Source organism: Phascolarctos cinereus, unplaced genomic scaffold (assembly GCF_003287225.1).
Source record: "Phascolarctos cinereus isolate Bilbo 61053 unplaced genomic scaffold, phaCin_HiC Scaffold_9;HRSCAF=440, whole genome shotgun sequence".
In the NCBI taxonomy this organism is placed as follows: Eukaryota; Metazoa; Chordata; class Mammalia; order Diprotodontia; family Phascolarctidae; genus Phascolarctos; species Phascolarctos cinereus.
Window position 1 is genome coordinate 154,215,246 of NW_027556402.1, and position 15,487 is coordinate 154,230,732.

The following is a 15,487-nucleotide window of genomic DNA, read 5'->3' on the forward strand; positions in this document are numbered from 1 at the left end:
CCCTAAAAAGAAAATTGGCCAGATGGAAAAGGAAGTCCAAAAGCTTACTGAAGAAAATACTTCCTTAAAAATTAGAATAGAGCAATTGGAAGATAGTGACTTTATGAGAAATCACGACACAGTAGAACAAATCCAAAAGAATGAAAAATTAGAAAACAATGTGAAATATCTCATTGGAAAAACAACTGACCTGGAAAATAGATCCAGGAGAGAGAATTTAAAAATTATTGGACTATCTGAAAGCCATGATCAAAAGAAGAGCCTAGACATCATCTTTCAAGAAATTATCAAGGAAAACTGCCCTGATATATTAGAACCAGAGGGCAAAATAGAAATTGAAAGAATCCACAGATCTCCTCCTGAAAGAGATCCCCAAAGGAAAACTCCTAGGAATATTGTAGCCAAATTCCAGAGTTCCCAGGTCAAGGAGAAAATATTACAAGCTGCCAGAAGGAAACAGTTCAAGTACTGTGGAACACAAGCAGGATAACACAAGATTTAGCAGCTTCTACATTAAAGGACCGCAGGGCATGGAATATAATATTCCAGAGGGCAAAGGAGATAGGATTACAACCAAGAATCACCTACCCAGCAAAACTGAGTATAATCCTTCAGGGGAAAAAATGGTCATTCAGTGAAATAGAGGACTTTCAAGCATTCTTGATGAAAAGACCAGAGCTGAATAGAAAATTTGACTTTCAAATACAACTCAAGTGGAACATGAAGAGGTAAACAGGAAAGAGAAATCATAAAGACTTATTAAGATTGAACTGTTTACATTCCTGCATGGAAAGATGATATTTATAACTCATGAGACCTTTGTCAGTATTAGGGTAGTGGGAGAAAAAAAATTATATGCATTCAGAAATAGATAGATAGATAGATAGAGGGCACAGGGTGAGCTGAAGATTAAGGGGTCATATCTGGAGAATAAAATTAAGGGATGAGAGAGGATTATACTCAGAGAAGAAGAAAGGGAGAGGTAGAATGGGGTAAATTATCTCACAAAAAAAACCAGAAAAGTCTCTTACAGTGGAAGGGGAAACAGGGGAAGGTGAGAGGGAATGAGTGAATCTTATTCTCATAGGATTTGGCTTAAGGAGGGAATAACATACACATTCAATTGGGTATGGAAATCTGTCTTACCCTACAGGAAAATAGGGGGGAAAGGGGACAAGAAAGCAGGGGGATGATAGAGAGGAGGGCAGATTGGGAAAGGGGTTAATCAGAAGTAAATACTTCTGAGGAGAGACAGGGTCAAAAGAAAGAACAGAATAAATGGGAGGGCAGGATAGGATTAAGGGAAATAGAGTTAGTTTTTCACAACGTGTCTACTATGGACGTGTTTTGCATAACTGCACATGTACAACTTATATTGAGTTGCTTACCTTTTCAATGAGGGTGGGTGGGGAGGGAGGAAGAGAGAAAATTTGAAATCTAAAGTTTTAAAAACATATGTTTAAAAAAAATGTTTTCACATGCTACTGGGAAATAAATATAGGAAATGGGGTACAGAAGTCTATCGTGCCCTACAGGAAAATAGAAGGGGAAGGGGATAAGAGAAGGGGAGAGAGATAGAAAAGAGGACAGAGTAGGGGAAGGGATATTCAGAATGCATGACATCTTGGGGTGGGGGGAGGGAGGAGATGGGGTGAAAATTTGGAACTCAAAAACTTGTGGAAGGGAATGTTGAAAACTAAAAACAAATAAATTTATATTAAAAAAAATGAAAGATTTAGCCCCAAAGTGGTATGTTCTCTCTCACTAGATATCTTCAAGCAATAGCTGCATGACCAGGATGCTAAAAGGGGGAACTTTGTGGTAGAAATAGGTTGGAATACATGGATTTACTTCCATCTCTGAGATTTGGGGATAAAATCTGTAGAACAAGTAGAATTTATATTCTTTGACAGAAGGGATGGTTTAGCTTTTGCCTTTGTATTCCCAGAGCCTTTCATTCTTAACAAATGTTGAATTAAGTTGACATATCTCAAAGGGTTGTTGTAAGTCTCAAATGAAATGATGTATGCAAGTTCATTAAAGGCTAACATTTATATAGTCTTAAAATTCTCACTTGCCTCTATGTCCCAAAAGCATCAAAGAAAGAGGAAAATGGCCTACACATCCCAAAAATGCTTATAGCAGTTCTTCTCATGATAGCCCCAAATTGGAAACTAATGGAGGGTCTTCTTGTTCTAAACAAAGTGTAGTATACAAATGTAATGGCATGTTTTCATGCCATAAGAAATGATAAAATGGACAATTTCAGAAGATAACAGGAAGACTTCTACAAGGTGATGCAAAGTAAGCAGAAGTAGGAGAAAATTATATAATAACAAAAACATTATAGAAAAATACAATTTTGAAAGACTTTAGAATTCTGGCTAATGTAATGATAAACCACTGATCCAAAAGGCTGAAGGTGAAGCCCTCCAAAGAGAGGCATATAGTTTGGGCATGGCCAATATAAATATTTCTTTTCCTAGACAGCATGTTTATGACATGTTTTTTCTTCTTTTGTTCAGGGGAAGGAGGTAGTGGAAGTGACAGATTATAATGCATACAAAATAAATAAAATATTAAAAAAATAAAATGATAAAAACTATCAAATTCCTTTAAAAGTGTTTGAACATTTCAATTAGTTTGATTTAGTTTATAATTTTTGGCGCATATACAAATCTTATAGCCCATTATCAAATATGTAAACAAATCTAACTACAAATGAATTAGTTTCTACATATAAAGGCACATACCACTGAGACAAATGTGTGGATTTGTTTTTTTTTATTTGACAAGAAAAACACACTTTAGCAAATGATACTTTCTCATCGTTAGTCATAACAAAGGGAAAATGTCCCAATATTTAAGTAGATAACTTCCTATCCACCATTCATATACTCCACTACCACCACCACCACCAATTCCTATTTTTTATTCTGTCATCAGATTTTTAGCTGCCTCATATTTTATATTAATCCCCTAGTAACAGTCACTATACTGCTCTATTCTTTGAACCTTTCTTTCCCATCTCACCTCTATTAAAGTTCATTTGTCCTATATCCTACAGGTGTTGCTTTCTAAGCTAATATCTAGGTAATCTGATAAACAAATTCAAATCAACAAATTATTCATCTCACCATGTGAACAGTACTGTGATAGCTCATTACTTGAATTAATTGATTCATTATTCAACAGACGTTTAAGTGTCTACTATATGTAATACTTTGTATTTGGGCACTGGAAAATATAGATAAGCCATAGTCTCTGTCCTCAGGGTAAAGATGACATTAATAAAAAAACAAACTATAATATGATTAGTGCAATTAGTGCCAAAGACTTGTATGAAGTAGTAAGAGATCAAATGAAGAGAAATCAATTCCATCTTAGTGGATCAAGCATGGCTCCTTACTTTGCTCACATGAGTCATTGACTTAATGCTTTACCCCACTGGTAGCATACATTAATTTTTATAGTAGTCTTTTATGTTACTTAAAAAACTAAGTTTAATGGTTGGAGTTTAATGCATCAGGATACGTCTTATCAGAATATCTATCATCTGTGGATGATATATTTGGGCACAAGCAGGCTTTCAAGTGGTCTTTAAAAAACTCCAATGTGACACCACCATCCTGCTTTCTTACAAGCCTAGCCACAGCCAATATCTTTGTGGTCCAGCTGGTACAATCCACAGAGAAGCTCTTCCTCTTTAACATAAATCAAAAATTGTTAGGAGGTCAGCTGAGGTTAGGTTAGCTGAGATAGTGCTGCTAAAATGCTGGCCATGACTTAGACCTACCCTATAGTACATGCAAATGGCTTTCCTGTCCTTGTTCTTTCTCAAGTATGAAATGAGTCCTGCTTCACTAACTCCAGAGTATCTTTAGCAATCATTTTCTATTAGTAGGAGGGAAGGGTTGGGTTATTAAAAAAGATCATTCTTTCTCCTGATGTTGCTTTTTTATGTCATGGGAATGATTAGGAAAAAAATAGCAGCACATACTTTTTGTTACAGGGTCAACTTTCTCTATAGGCTTCCTCTTACCAAGAAAAAAACAAACAAACAAACTATAATCTATTCTCCCAGACAGGTGGTGCTGTACTTCAAGCACAATGGCTAACTAGAATTCCTGCAGTCATTCTCCATGTCATTCCTTATTATCACTGGTCTACATGTTAGAAATGTTTCTGCTCTTAATTTTGAAATGGCTGAAAGCATCTCAGGTAAGAAACTCTGGGGACTTTAAGAGAGTTGGAAGATATCCTAGAGTAGGTAATAGGGGGAGTAAATTTGAAGAAGAAATTGAAATGATAAAGTGTTATTGGTAATAATATCATCTTTATTAATCCTGGGAACATTTGATCATAGAATCATAGCTTTGGAGCTACAAGGAACCTGCAAAGACAACATGTCCAACCCAAAGCAATCATTTATATGATGTGTCCTGCATGCCTCAAAATACTCCTTGATTACATTTAAAAGTATTATTTTGGGATGAAAAAGCATCACTTTTTGGATTAAAGCATTGTGTCCAGAAATCTTCTACCAAAACAGAACTCTATCACTTGAGAGATCAACCTGAGATATGCTATACCAGGGATGGGGAACCTGTGGCCTCAAGGCCATGTGGCCTTCTAGGTCCTTGGGTGGGGCCATTTGACTGACTCTAAGTTTTACAGAACAAATCCTTTTATAAAGGGGATTTGTTCTGTGAAGTTTGAATTCAGTCAAAGGGCCGCTCTGGTGGACCTAGAGGGCCACATGTGCCTCGAGGCCACAGGTTCTCCATCCCTGCATTTAAACCTATTAGAGGCTGCAGTGTGGAAGTGAAAGCAACCTCCCCCACCACCATCTCCACATCATACACATAAAAAGAAAAATACAGTAATTAGAGAAGTGCCAAATTATATGTCTTAGTGAAACCTAAAGCAACAAGAGTTTGGTTGTTTGGTTTTCTGTGTGACAGAGGTCTTAGAATTTAGAAAAAGATCATATTAGTCACTCCCTTAAAATTGCTCCCTTAAGATGACTGCATGGCTTATTCTGTGGTGGGATCCTTTCATCAAACAGCAATCAAGTTAAGCCAATCCCTTTAATTCCTGGTAGCTACAGAAAAAGGACAGACCTAGATGGACAAAGCTGAAAAAAGTGTCATTAAATTTCAATCCTGGCTTGAGTCTTGACATGCAGAATCTTTTTTCATTTAACCAAATGTGGGGTTCAAATGAATGAAGGGTCTATTGAAAGTCATGGAAGTTCAATAATACTGAGAACTTCCGTTGGATTTCATCACTTTAATTATTGTTAAATGTATTTATAGAGAAGAGTTTAGAATTTATTCTAATATATAATCTTGTCAACTGATATGTACATATTGTATTATTGTAATATTGTATTATATATATATATATATATATATTATACAAACAACTGATGTATCCATATTATTGAATACTATAAGCAGTTTATATAATTAGTTGGTTGGTGTCTCCATAGTCATTAGTCCCAGAAATACAGAAAATAATAATGGCACCAAGGTATTACTGTAATCGTGGAAGGCAGAGAATCTATGGAAGGGAAAGGGGACAGTAGTAAAGCCAAGGTTTCAGATGCCAGTTCAGGATCTCAGCAATGGGTGAGTTGTCTAAAGGCTAAAATAAGGAATTACTCAATGCAATTTCAAGCATCTGTGATTTTATTAATATTATTATTTATTAACATTTTATTAATCCACCCTCCTTAGTGCAGAACTATAAGTCCAGAGCTGAAAGGGACCTCAAAGGCTAACTAGTCTAACTTTGTTATTTAAAAAATGAGGAAACTAAGGCCCACATAATATAAGTGACTTGCCCAAAGTTACACAGGGATTTCCCATCAAAGGTAGGAAGTAAATCCAAGTCATCTATCTCCAGAGTAAGTACTTAGACCGTAGGAGGCAGTGTTATGAGTCACTGTCACCAAAAACATTAATCACTTGGTTTCCAACCCTATAGTGATGAACTTCCATTCTTAGATAGACTGGTTCTTGGATATCAGAAAGACTTTGCTGTAGAAATTTTCAATTATGGAAACTGCTTTAGAAGCCAAGTGAGAACTAGGCAATAGGTCAGATAAGAAGAGAAAAGCCAGAGAAAGTTTCAAGGTAAAGGAAATGAAATCTGAAACTTTGACAAAGTTGATCTGGTTTCCTGAGGTAAGCAGGAGATAACCCTCTGTGCGAAATCTGTTTGGGCCAACACAGCACCAGATCTTTCCAGTCATTACTTCTGATAGTCAGTGATCTTGACCACTTGAATTCAGTACATTAACTTCGAAGTGAATTTAGGTCTCAAAGTGCAAATGAAGCAATTCAACTCTGGAAGTAACTATCTATCCATTCCTCCAATATTATCTAAAAAAAGGACTAGAATAATAGTTGATTTTTGAAACAACCTTGAAATCAGTAGAGGGGAAGCACAATTGCAACTCTAAATCTCAGACTTGACCAATATGCTGGATTTTGAATTAAGAAAATGGAACACAATCATAAAAAGTAAGAGGATGAAAATAGTTTGCTAGGGAAAAATAAATTATAACACTCTCTGCTTCATCACCACATGGCAGTGTATATTCTTTGGCCGTTCTCATTGCATATTTGGATCACTGAGTTGAAAACTGGTCACATTTTAAACATTTACAAGCTATTCTCAAATTGTGCCGTATTCTACTCACTTCATACATAACCATTTTTTCTGTCCTCTAATCACGATGAGGTCACAGAAAAAAAAAGTTTCATATGCACAAAAATATTTATAGCAGCATTTTTTTGTGGCAGCAAAGATCTAAAAACAAAAATAGATTGTCCATTGGTTGGAGTATGGCTAAACAAACTGTTAACACATGAATGGAATGGACAGTTGCTGTGCTTCAAGAAATTATAAATATGATGAAAACAGAAAAGCATGGAAAGACTTATGTGAATTGATACAAAGTGAAGTGAAATAACCAATACATGACCACAACAGTGTATACACAAGGAACAGCCACCACAACACAGTCAAAACTGAATGTTGCAAAATTATAAAGAACAAGTCTGGTCCCAAAGAGATATGAGAAAACATCTCACCCCACTCCTCTACAAAGGTGTGGATAGTCCATGGCTATGGAATATAATATAATATCAGTTTTCATATGTCATTTGGTGTTGCTTATTTTTTGCTTTTCTTCTACCTCCTTTTAAAAATTTCTTTGTTATAAGAGAGGAGTTGTTAACCTGGGGTCCATGAACATTTAAAAAAATATTTTCGTAACTGGATTTTGATAGAATTGTTTTTTTTGCAATTCCATGTATATTATGAATTAAAAACATTATTCACATAGGTTTAACCAGCCTGCCAAAGGGATAAATGTCACCAAAAAAGTTTAAGGACTTCTATTCCAAGAGATGACTCTGTGGGAAAGAGAGGGAAAGGATATAAAAGGAATCTATGTCCTTTAAAAATGAAACATATCAACAAAAATCTGTTTAAAAAAAATAATAGCTATTATCAAAGGAGACTGTGCTTGAGAGAAGTTAGTTGACTTGTCTTTTGCTTGTCTTTGCTCTGCACTTATAGCTTAGAATATCTCCTTCTTCTATTGCAAACTTCTTCAATAGCCATGGATGTGCTAATTGTAGAAAAACTAAAATGGAAGCATCCACTTCTGCCCCAGTATGCCAGGAAAGCTAAAATTAGATAGATGTCAGCTTTGATTTCTTACCTAGGAGAAGCAAAAGGTCTTCAGGAAGTTTCTCATGTTTATGAAAATCTCTAACCAAGACTATTGTGATGATGATGATAGAACTTTAAGGTTTACAAAACCCTTGACAAATATTATTTCACTTTTTCCTCATAATAATCCTGAAAGATAGGTGCTATTATTACTCACATTTTACAGTTGAGGAAACTGAGGAAACAGATTAAGTGATTTGACTAGGTTCACATAGCTAGTTAATGTCTAATGATGGATTTGAAATCAAACCCTTCTGATTCTAGGTCTGGTGGTCTCTCCACTGTGCTGTCATTCCTCAATATATTGAATATTCCACCAATAATTAGTGAAACTTTTGGACATTAGGGATTACAAGCATCTTTTATTCCTTACTTACAATAGATGACATGAAAAAGCTACATATTTGGCAATGCCATTTCCAAGGCCAATTACCCTTGGAGAGTCCTGGGAAAACTCTTTACCCTTCTTTTATTGATGGATAGGTAGATTAAAAGAACACAAGAAAACACTTTTTCTTCTTCCCATGAAAACAAATGCCCCAAATTATTACATTAGTAATATAACCCTAGCCAAAGTAATCCCAATTCTCAGATGAATGCTGCTTGCAAAATTCTCCTAAAACTAAAACATCCAGAAGTCCTCTTTTTCTGTTTGGTATTTTAAAAAAGAAAAGTTCCCCTGGATGCTATGACTGATATATTTATAGGCTACATCAATTTCCAGCTATTAGGTGTTTATAGAGCTTTTGTATTCATTCCAAATATACCATTTCAAATGAAACCCCAGAAATTTTGCCAGATTGAGGCATGATACCACAATAATATTTGTGAAGGCCTGCTGTTACATTGCTTTCTTAAGTTTTTGGAAACATCAGGTGCTAATTTACTAATTAGAGATAAGCCAGAGGCTGCTACTAAAAATAATTAACCAGAGCCTGAAGTCATTCTTTCAAAATCACTGCATTTGTTCAGCCTTCAGAGTTTAGCATTACTCATTCAAATGACAACTGGTAGTAATAGAGTCAGGTTGTTACAAATATAAATTGAATGAGAGCAGGAGTGGAAAACCTAAACTCTTCATAGAACTCTGGGAAGTTTGAATTCAGTCAAAGGTCTACACCTGAGGACCTAGAGGGCCACATGTGGCCTCAGGTTCCCCACCCTTAGATTACAGAAAAGCCGATCAATTTGGTGAGATGACAGGAAACAAGCACTTTCCACCAAGAAGAGGTGCAACCCACCCTAGCTATTCCTAAAATTGAAAATTAATAGATTCAAGAAAGTCACAGGACTAAAACAAGTCATGATTCATGGTCAGAGCTATTCTCCACAGAAATGAACTTGAAACTATCATCCTCTGAGATTAACATCCTCGGCTCAAGACAAGGGACATTAACTCTGCGGGATGCTCTCTATGATCTGAGTCATGAAACTTCACTTAAACTAGAGATAAAACACAGAAGCAGAAAAAAAAAAGCATGAAGAGAGCAAAGGCATCTACAAGGAGTCCAAGTAAAGGAGAAGAAAAAGAACAAAAGAAAGTGATGTTAGCAGCCTTAGGAAACCTAGTGGGGAATAGAAGGAACAAGAATGATGTCTGAACAAGGAAGAGGGACAGAAGGAGGCTTTTAGGTTTGGGGTTTCTTACTTATGTGTCTGGATCTTAGCAAATACTACTATGCCAGTTCTCAGTGGGCATTGTCAGACCATGAATGACAGAAAGAATGGAATGGAATAAGCTATTACCACAAACATGGGTCTACTTGTGGTAAGAAATCCAGATTCAAAAGAAGTGGTGAGAGAAAGAATCTAGATGTAAAGAGAGAATTCTCATTGTCTCATAAAGACCACAAAAAGTTGTGATCAATACTAGTTGGGCAGATAATATAGAAGATAGAAGTCAAGAACTTTTCATCTCAACAGCATTTAAAGACATACAAAAGCTACAACACTGCTACACACAGACATCTTACATATACCTGTGCAGTGAGGGTGGACTGTTTGCCGTTCCTCAAGCCATGTCTCACACTTCCCTATCTGTAGGTCTTTACTCATTTGGGACTTTACTCATCTGGGACTTTACCTCATTTCCTGTGACTAGAATGTCTCTATCACCCTTATCCACTGTTGAAATTCTATTCCACCCTGTAAGGACCAACTTGGCTATTTCCTTTAAAAAGTCTTAACTTGTGCCATTGAAAGTACTACCTACCCTCCCTCTGAATTTTCACAGCACTTTGTTTTGTACTTTTTATGCACTTATGTGCTTCATAATGTATTTACTTTTATTCATGTCTTACCTCTCTCATTAAAGTGTAAACTCACTTGAGACAGGAACAGAGTTTCATAACACTCCAAACATCTAGCACACTTCGTTTCACATAGAATATCCTTAGTAAATTGTTGTTGCATGGATGGATCAATTAATCATTCCTTTAGATGATGACATAATTGTCTTTTACAACTATTTTGCTGAATGAAAGAAACTTGGACAATTAATTAAAACTGATTAAAAGTTTTTCATTCTAAAAAAAGGCAAAAAAGTCATGTAATGATCATTTTGTGTCTCCATTTAAGTTCTACTTGTAGGTCTTACTGTGGCACAACAGTGACCTTGGGTTCTGGAAGGTTATTCTAGTGGAACACAAATTGTACCAAGCTGGAAGTATCAGGGTATAGATATAATGGGAGGAAAAAAGATGTGTATTTGTCATCCAAGAACTGGTCTTGCTGTATTCAAAGAGATATATCACCAGATGACTAGTCACTAAATGCCAAACTTTTAATCATAGCAACTCTGGAGCATGAAAAAAATGCTCCCTGTGTGGATGGAGTCAGTACCCCCAGCAATGAAATTATCTTTCTATTGAAATATATGAGACCTGTAAACAAAGTTAACATTATAAAATCCCCATGCCTCCTATAACATAGATGTGTTTCAAATTGGAAACTTCCAGACTGATCATCAAAATACCTCCAACTCAAAAGTTAGAGTAGTTTATATTCTTTATACCTTATAATTGGCTTTCTAAAAAATCTCTCCCATATACTTTCCAATTCCACTGCAACTAGACTAAGTGAGATCTTAATCTCTTCTCATCTAGACTACTAATTATGTTTACTACTTCCCATCAGTTAAGGGGTAATATCTTCCTAACCGATTTTCTTGTTTCCTGTCTCCTCTCCACACCATCCTTCATGCCGCTATCAGAGCAACATTCTTAAGATACTACTCTGATCAAATCATCCCACTACTCAAATATTAGCAATGGCTCCCCATTGCCTACTGAATAAAATATAAACTCCTGATCCTGGCATTCAAGGTCTTCCACAATCTGTCTTCAACTTACCTTTACAGAATCATCACATACTGTACTCTTTCAGACACTTTACAATCCAACCAAACTGAATAACTGACTCTTAATGTTTTAATCCCTTCTTCCTATGCCTTTGCTTAAACTGTCTCCCATGCTTGTAATAAACCTTCTCCCTAGCTCTTCCTAGCTTTCCCCCATCTGTTGAAGTCTCTACTTAAGTCAAGTCAACTTCAAGTCAAGGACCAACTCAGATGTCATTATCTTCCATGAAGTTTTCCTTGATCCTTCTTCATCAGAAAGAGATACCTTCTTCCTCAAGTTTCTGGTAGTCTATTATCAAAACCTCTTCTTTGCCTCCAACGCCCCTCTGCCTGAGAGTTATCTTTGTATAAGTCTCGACCATTCTATTAGATTGTAAACTTCATTAAAATGGTGTTTATGTAGTCTCTCTCTTTACATCACCAGTATCTGGTCCAATAACCTGCACATATTAGGCACTCAACAAATACTTTTTAAGTTTAATTAAGTTATAATCATATTTATAAAATCAACCACACTAAGGCCATAAAAGAAGCCTACATACATAATTTAAGTTATTTAAACAAAAGTACTTTAAAAAATTTAATAAACTGCCAAATCAGGATGAAATTATTCAATGATCTGAGTCCATTGCTATTCTCATCAAACTTAATCTTGAAGATCCTGATTAATCCAGCATGGCACAAGGTTAACATTCCTTTAACAGTTTCTTGTATTCCTTAAAAGTGCAGAGTGAAAAATGCTTTAAACAGAGGATTTCAATGAAAAATTCATGTTTGGAGGGCCAAGTATTTGTAAGAGAAAATAAAAATGGTAGAAAGATGGAGAAGAAGCAAAATGATTTACAAAATGATTAAAAGATGCTGCTAATATTTAGGATTTCTTTTCTTACAAGTTCCATATCTCATGCTTCTATAATCATCTTTCTAGAGGAAGAAGAACAGGCAGGTGCAAAAATACAAGGTAAATATTTCAGTGTATCTCCACAGGATTAGAGACGCAAAAATTTTCAAGATGTGACTACCCACTTTGGTCCCTGAAAGATCCCTGTCAATGGCAGTTATACATTAAAATAATAATAGATAGCTAACCATAGTGTTTGAATAATATGGAATATTTTAATAATAAATAATTAACCATAGCAGCTTAATATTTGCAAAGTGCCTTATAAATATTATCTCATTTGATTCTCACAACAGCACTGGGAAGTAGGTGCTATAATTATTCCCATTTTACAGATGAAGAAACTGAGGCTGAGAGGTTAATCAGCTTACCCAAGGTTACACACCATATAGTCTATGAGATCTTAAGGAAAAAAGAGAAAAGAGAAAGATAAGTTCAGGGCAGTAGATAAAGGAATAAAAGTTAAGTGGTTCTCCTTTCACCTATACCCCACATCAACCAAGAAACTAGATCTAACGTGCTAGGCCTTGAATTTCATCTTTTATCCTCATAAGGTCAAAGACTGCCCCATTCAATTTTTGAAATGTTTTCTTAGAGATACATCAAGTTAGGAAAAGGAAAATATCTTATAAATCACTCTTCCTCAGCTACAAAACTGATTGATGATCTTAAAGTCCCTTACAAGTCTCTGGTAGCAGCCATGGTTATTGTATTAAAGCAAAAACAAAAACAAAAAAATAAGGGAATGAAATTATAAGAGAAGTATATCTTGCTTTATTTTCTTCTCAAAGTACAGGTGTATATTTTGTGAGTGCAGAAAATATACAAGGAAATAGTTTATCCTAACCTGAGATTAAACCCCCAACTTTAAGACTTTTTACAAATTCCTATTTGTAAATTAATATCATTTGCAGGATGAGATTATGTTGAAAGGGCACATTTCTTCCTTTGTAGGCTTTAACATGTAAAATAGTCAAAGTAATTAATTTTAGCCAGTAGAGAATGAGTAAAAAGTTCCAAAACAGAAGATAAAAGTTGGATATGGTAATATAGTATAATACCTCCATGAGGTATAATACAATTTAAACAACTCCAGTTGGAGGGGAGAGAAAAGATGCTCTTTGAATGTAAACATTTCCAAAATTTCTCCATGGTGAGGATAAAAACTACAAATGGTTATCATTCAGGAATGTTGTAGAAGCAATTCCTGCATTGGATGAGAGGTTGAACATGACATACAGAAAGTCTATGAATTTAATTCTAATTCAAATTTGTGTAAAATAGTTTCTAACCTGCACACTGGACATCATTTTCCCATCTGACTTAATGTTTCTAAATCTAGCAAAATTTAGGATCCTAGATTTTGAGATAGAAAGGACATCAGTAATCATCTAGTCCAACCTCCTTATTTTATAGATAAGGAAACTGAGGAGCTTATAGGATAAATTATTTATCAAAGGTCACATAGGTCACATAAGGGTAGAGCTAAATTTTGAACCCAAATCCTATGACTTCAAATACAATAGTCTTTCCCTGGCACTTCATAATCTCCAAGGTCTACATATATAAAGAATTATGTCTAAAACATTCTGACTCCCAGTATTCATTCAGAAAAGAAAATACTTTATGGTTTTTCTATAAGGAAAAAAATATTTTCTTTTGAAACAAAAATATTCAAATGCATTTTGCTGAAATTCCCCGCTCTTATTACCACCCCCTCATAGCACACACAATTGGGGGCCCTGGTGAGACATACAAAATTTTCCAAAAGATCATTTTCTAAAATGTTAGGAACCAGAGAAAATGAAATTATAATGAATATCAGATTACCACCTTAGAGAAAATGATCAAGGCTTCCTTTTCTGAAATAATGATTCATATTTTCACCAGCAAATCTTTTATCACAATAATCCTGACCAAACAGGAGCTCTTTTCCATTTATAAAATATGCCTTGACATTAAATCATTTTGAATAGAGGATAGGCAAAGATCCCAAAGCTTTTGCATAATATTCTTATGCTAATATGTGAAATCTCTCATATTGTAGAGAACTGCTTATTTACTGTGAAACTAGTTCTAAGCCTGTGCCTTTGCATTGGAATAACCTTTTCCAATTCTTACTCTTGAATTCTTGGAAGTAGATTAATGGAGTTTGGGGACCCAAATTGTAATCCTTTTAGTCTTAAAATAGAAGAAATGTCACTCTCAACCAAAATGTCTTCATAAAATTGTATATAATTTCTTTGGCCCCAATCATTAGCATTTATAACTATTTATATGCCTGGAGGGGGGTGGCGATCACTAAGCTTCCAGAGCAGCACTCCGGGCAGAGAGCTGGCACAGAGCCCACCATTTCTCTCCTAGGGCTTTGACTCTAGCTGAAAATGTATACTTCTGGCATGTCTTATTCCTAGGCTAAGAAAAAAAAGTTATCCTGTTTAGTCAGCAAGAGATTTCACAGCAAATTTGGCTTTGAGAAATAGGTCTAATTTACTAAGTGAAGTGACCCTATCCTCAACTTGGCTGAGTGGAGAGACAACATCTTAGATGCACAAGTGTGCCACTGTGAGTCATGAAGTATGTAAGAGAAGTCATGAATAAGAGAGTTTCAATTTAGAGCAGAAACTGGAGTGAGCAGGGTCCAGATGGCAAGTTCAGAGCACACTTGTGGGAAAAGAAAGCTATGTTACTTACCTGTAGCACTTTGGTTAAGTTGTTAAAAAGGGCTTGGCCAGCACTAACTTTGTATTTGATGCCTCTGACTGTACCATTTTTGCTTAAAATGTTGACTCGTCTTGTACCAAATCCCTTCTCAGTGGCAGCCCTTGCTAACACAAGCAAGTTATCCTGGTCGTTTTCATTTTCATTGCTCTCCGATCCTACATGGCCATTTTGTTGTGCTTCTCCTTCGCTTGGACCACTATTGTGATCTGTCCCACAGCTACTGGCACATTCGGAATCCAGCAAGTCTGAAGGTTCTCCATCTTCGTAAACCTCCTTCAGGACTCGCCCACTGTGAGATGAAGCGATCCGAAATCGGACTTTCCGCTGCTTGTCACCTTCAGACTTCATCCCCCTCCTAAACATGGTCCCATCTGCCCAACTGAACAAACAAGTTTACATCATTCTGGTTTCAGTTGGTATTGTACCTGCCAGCTTGTCACGCTTACAGCAATATCCTGGCTCGTTTCAAGGGATGGCAAGTCACATATAGAGTAATCCTGTCAAGGAAAGAGGACTCCCAAGAATGGACAGCACATCCCTGAAATGAATAATGAATACAAGGGTGTGTGCTATGGTTACCTTTAAACTAAAACCTGCAAAGTGATCCCATCCATTAAATATTGAACAGGCATGCTTTGACTCTAACAGTGCACACATGAGTAAGGGGGCATGCAATGAAACAGAAAATAAGTGTAAGATAGGAAAATGAACTTAGCATGCTTAAAGCAAATAGTGTTGAAAGAGTTCCTGGTAGA

General features: G+C 35.8%; 1 protein-coding gene across 1 annotated transcript in view; it reads right to left on the reverse strand.

Annotated features, from left to right (window-relative positions):
* The window catches only part of GRXCR1 (glutaredoxin and cysteine rich domain containing 1), a 123,148-nt gene extending 108,053 nt beyond the window's left edge, over positions 1-15,095 (reverse strand). Inside the window, exon 1 of the mRNA XM_020989568.2 lies at positions 14,703-15,095. Within this exon, the coding sequence (XP_020845227.1) occupies positions 14,703-15,095 (393 nt within the window). The remainder of the gene's footprint in view (positions 1-14,702) is intronic.
* Between the last annotated feature and the right edge of the window lie 392 nt (positions 15,096-15,487).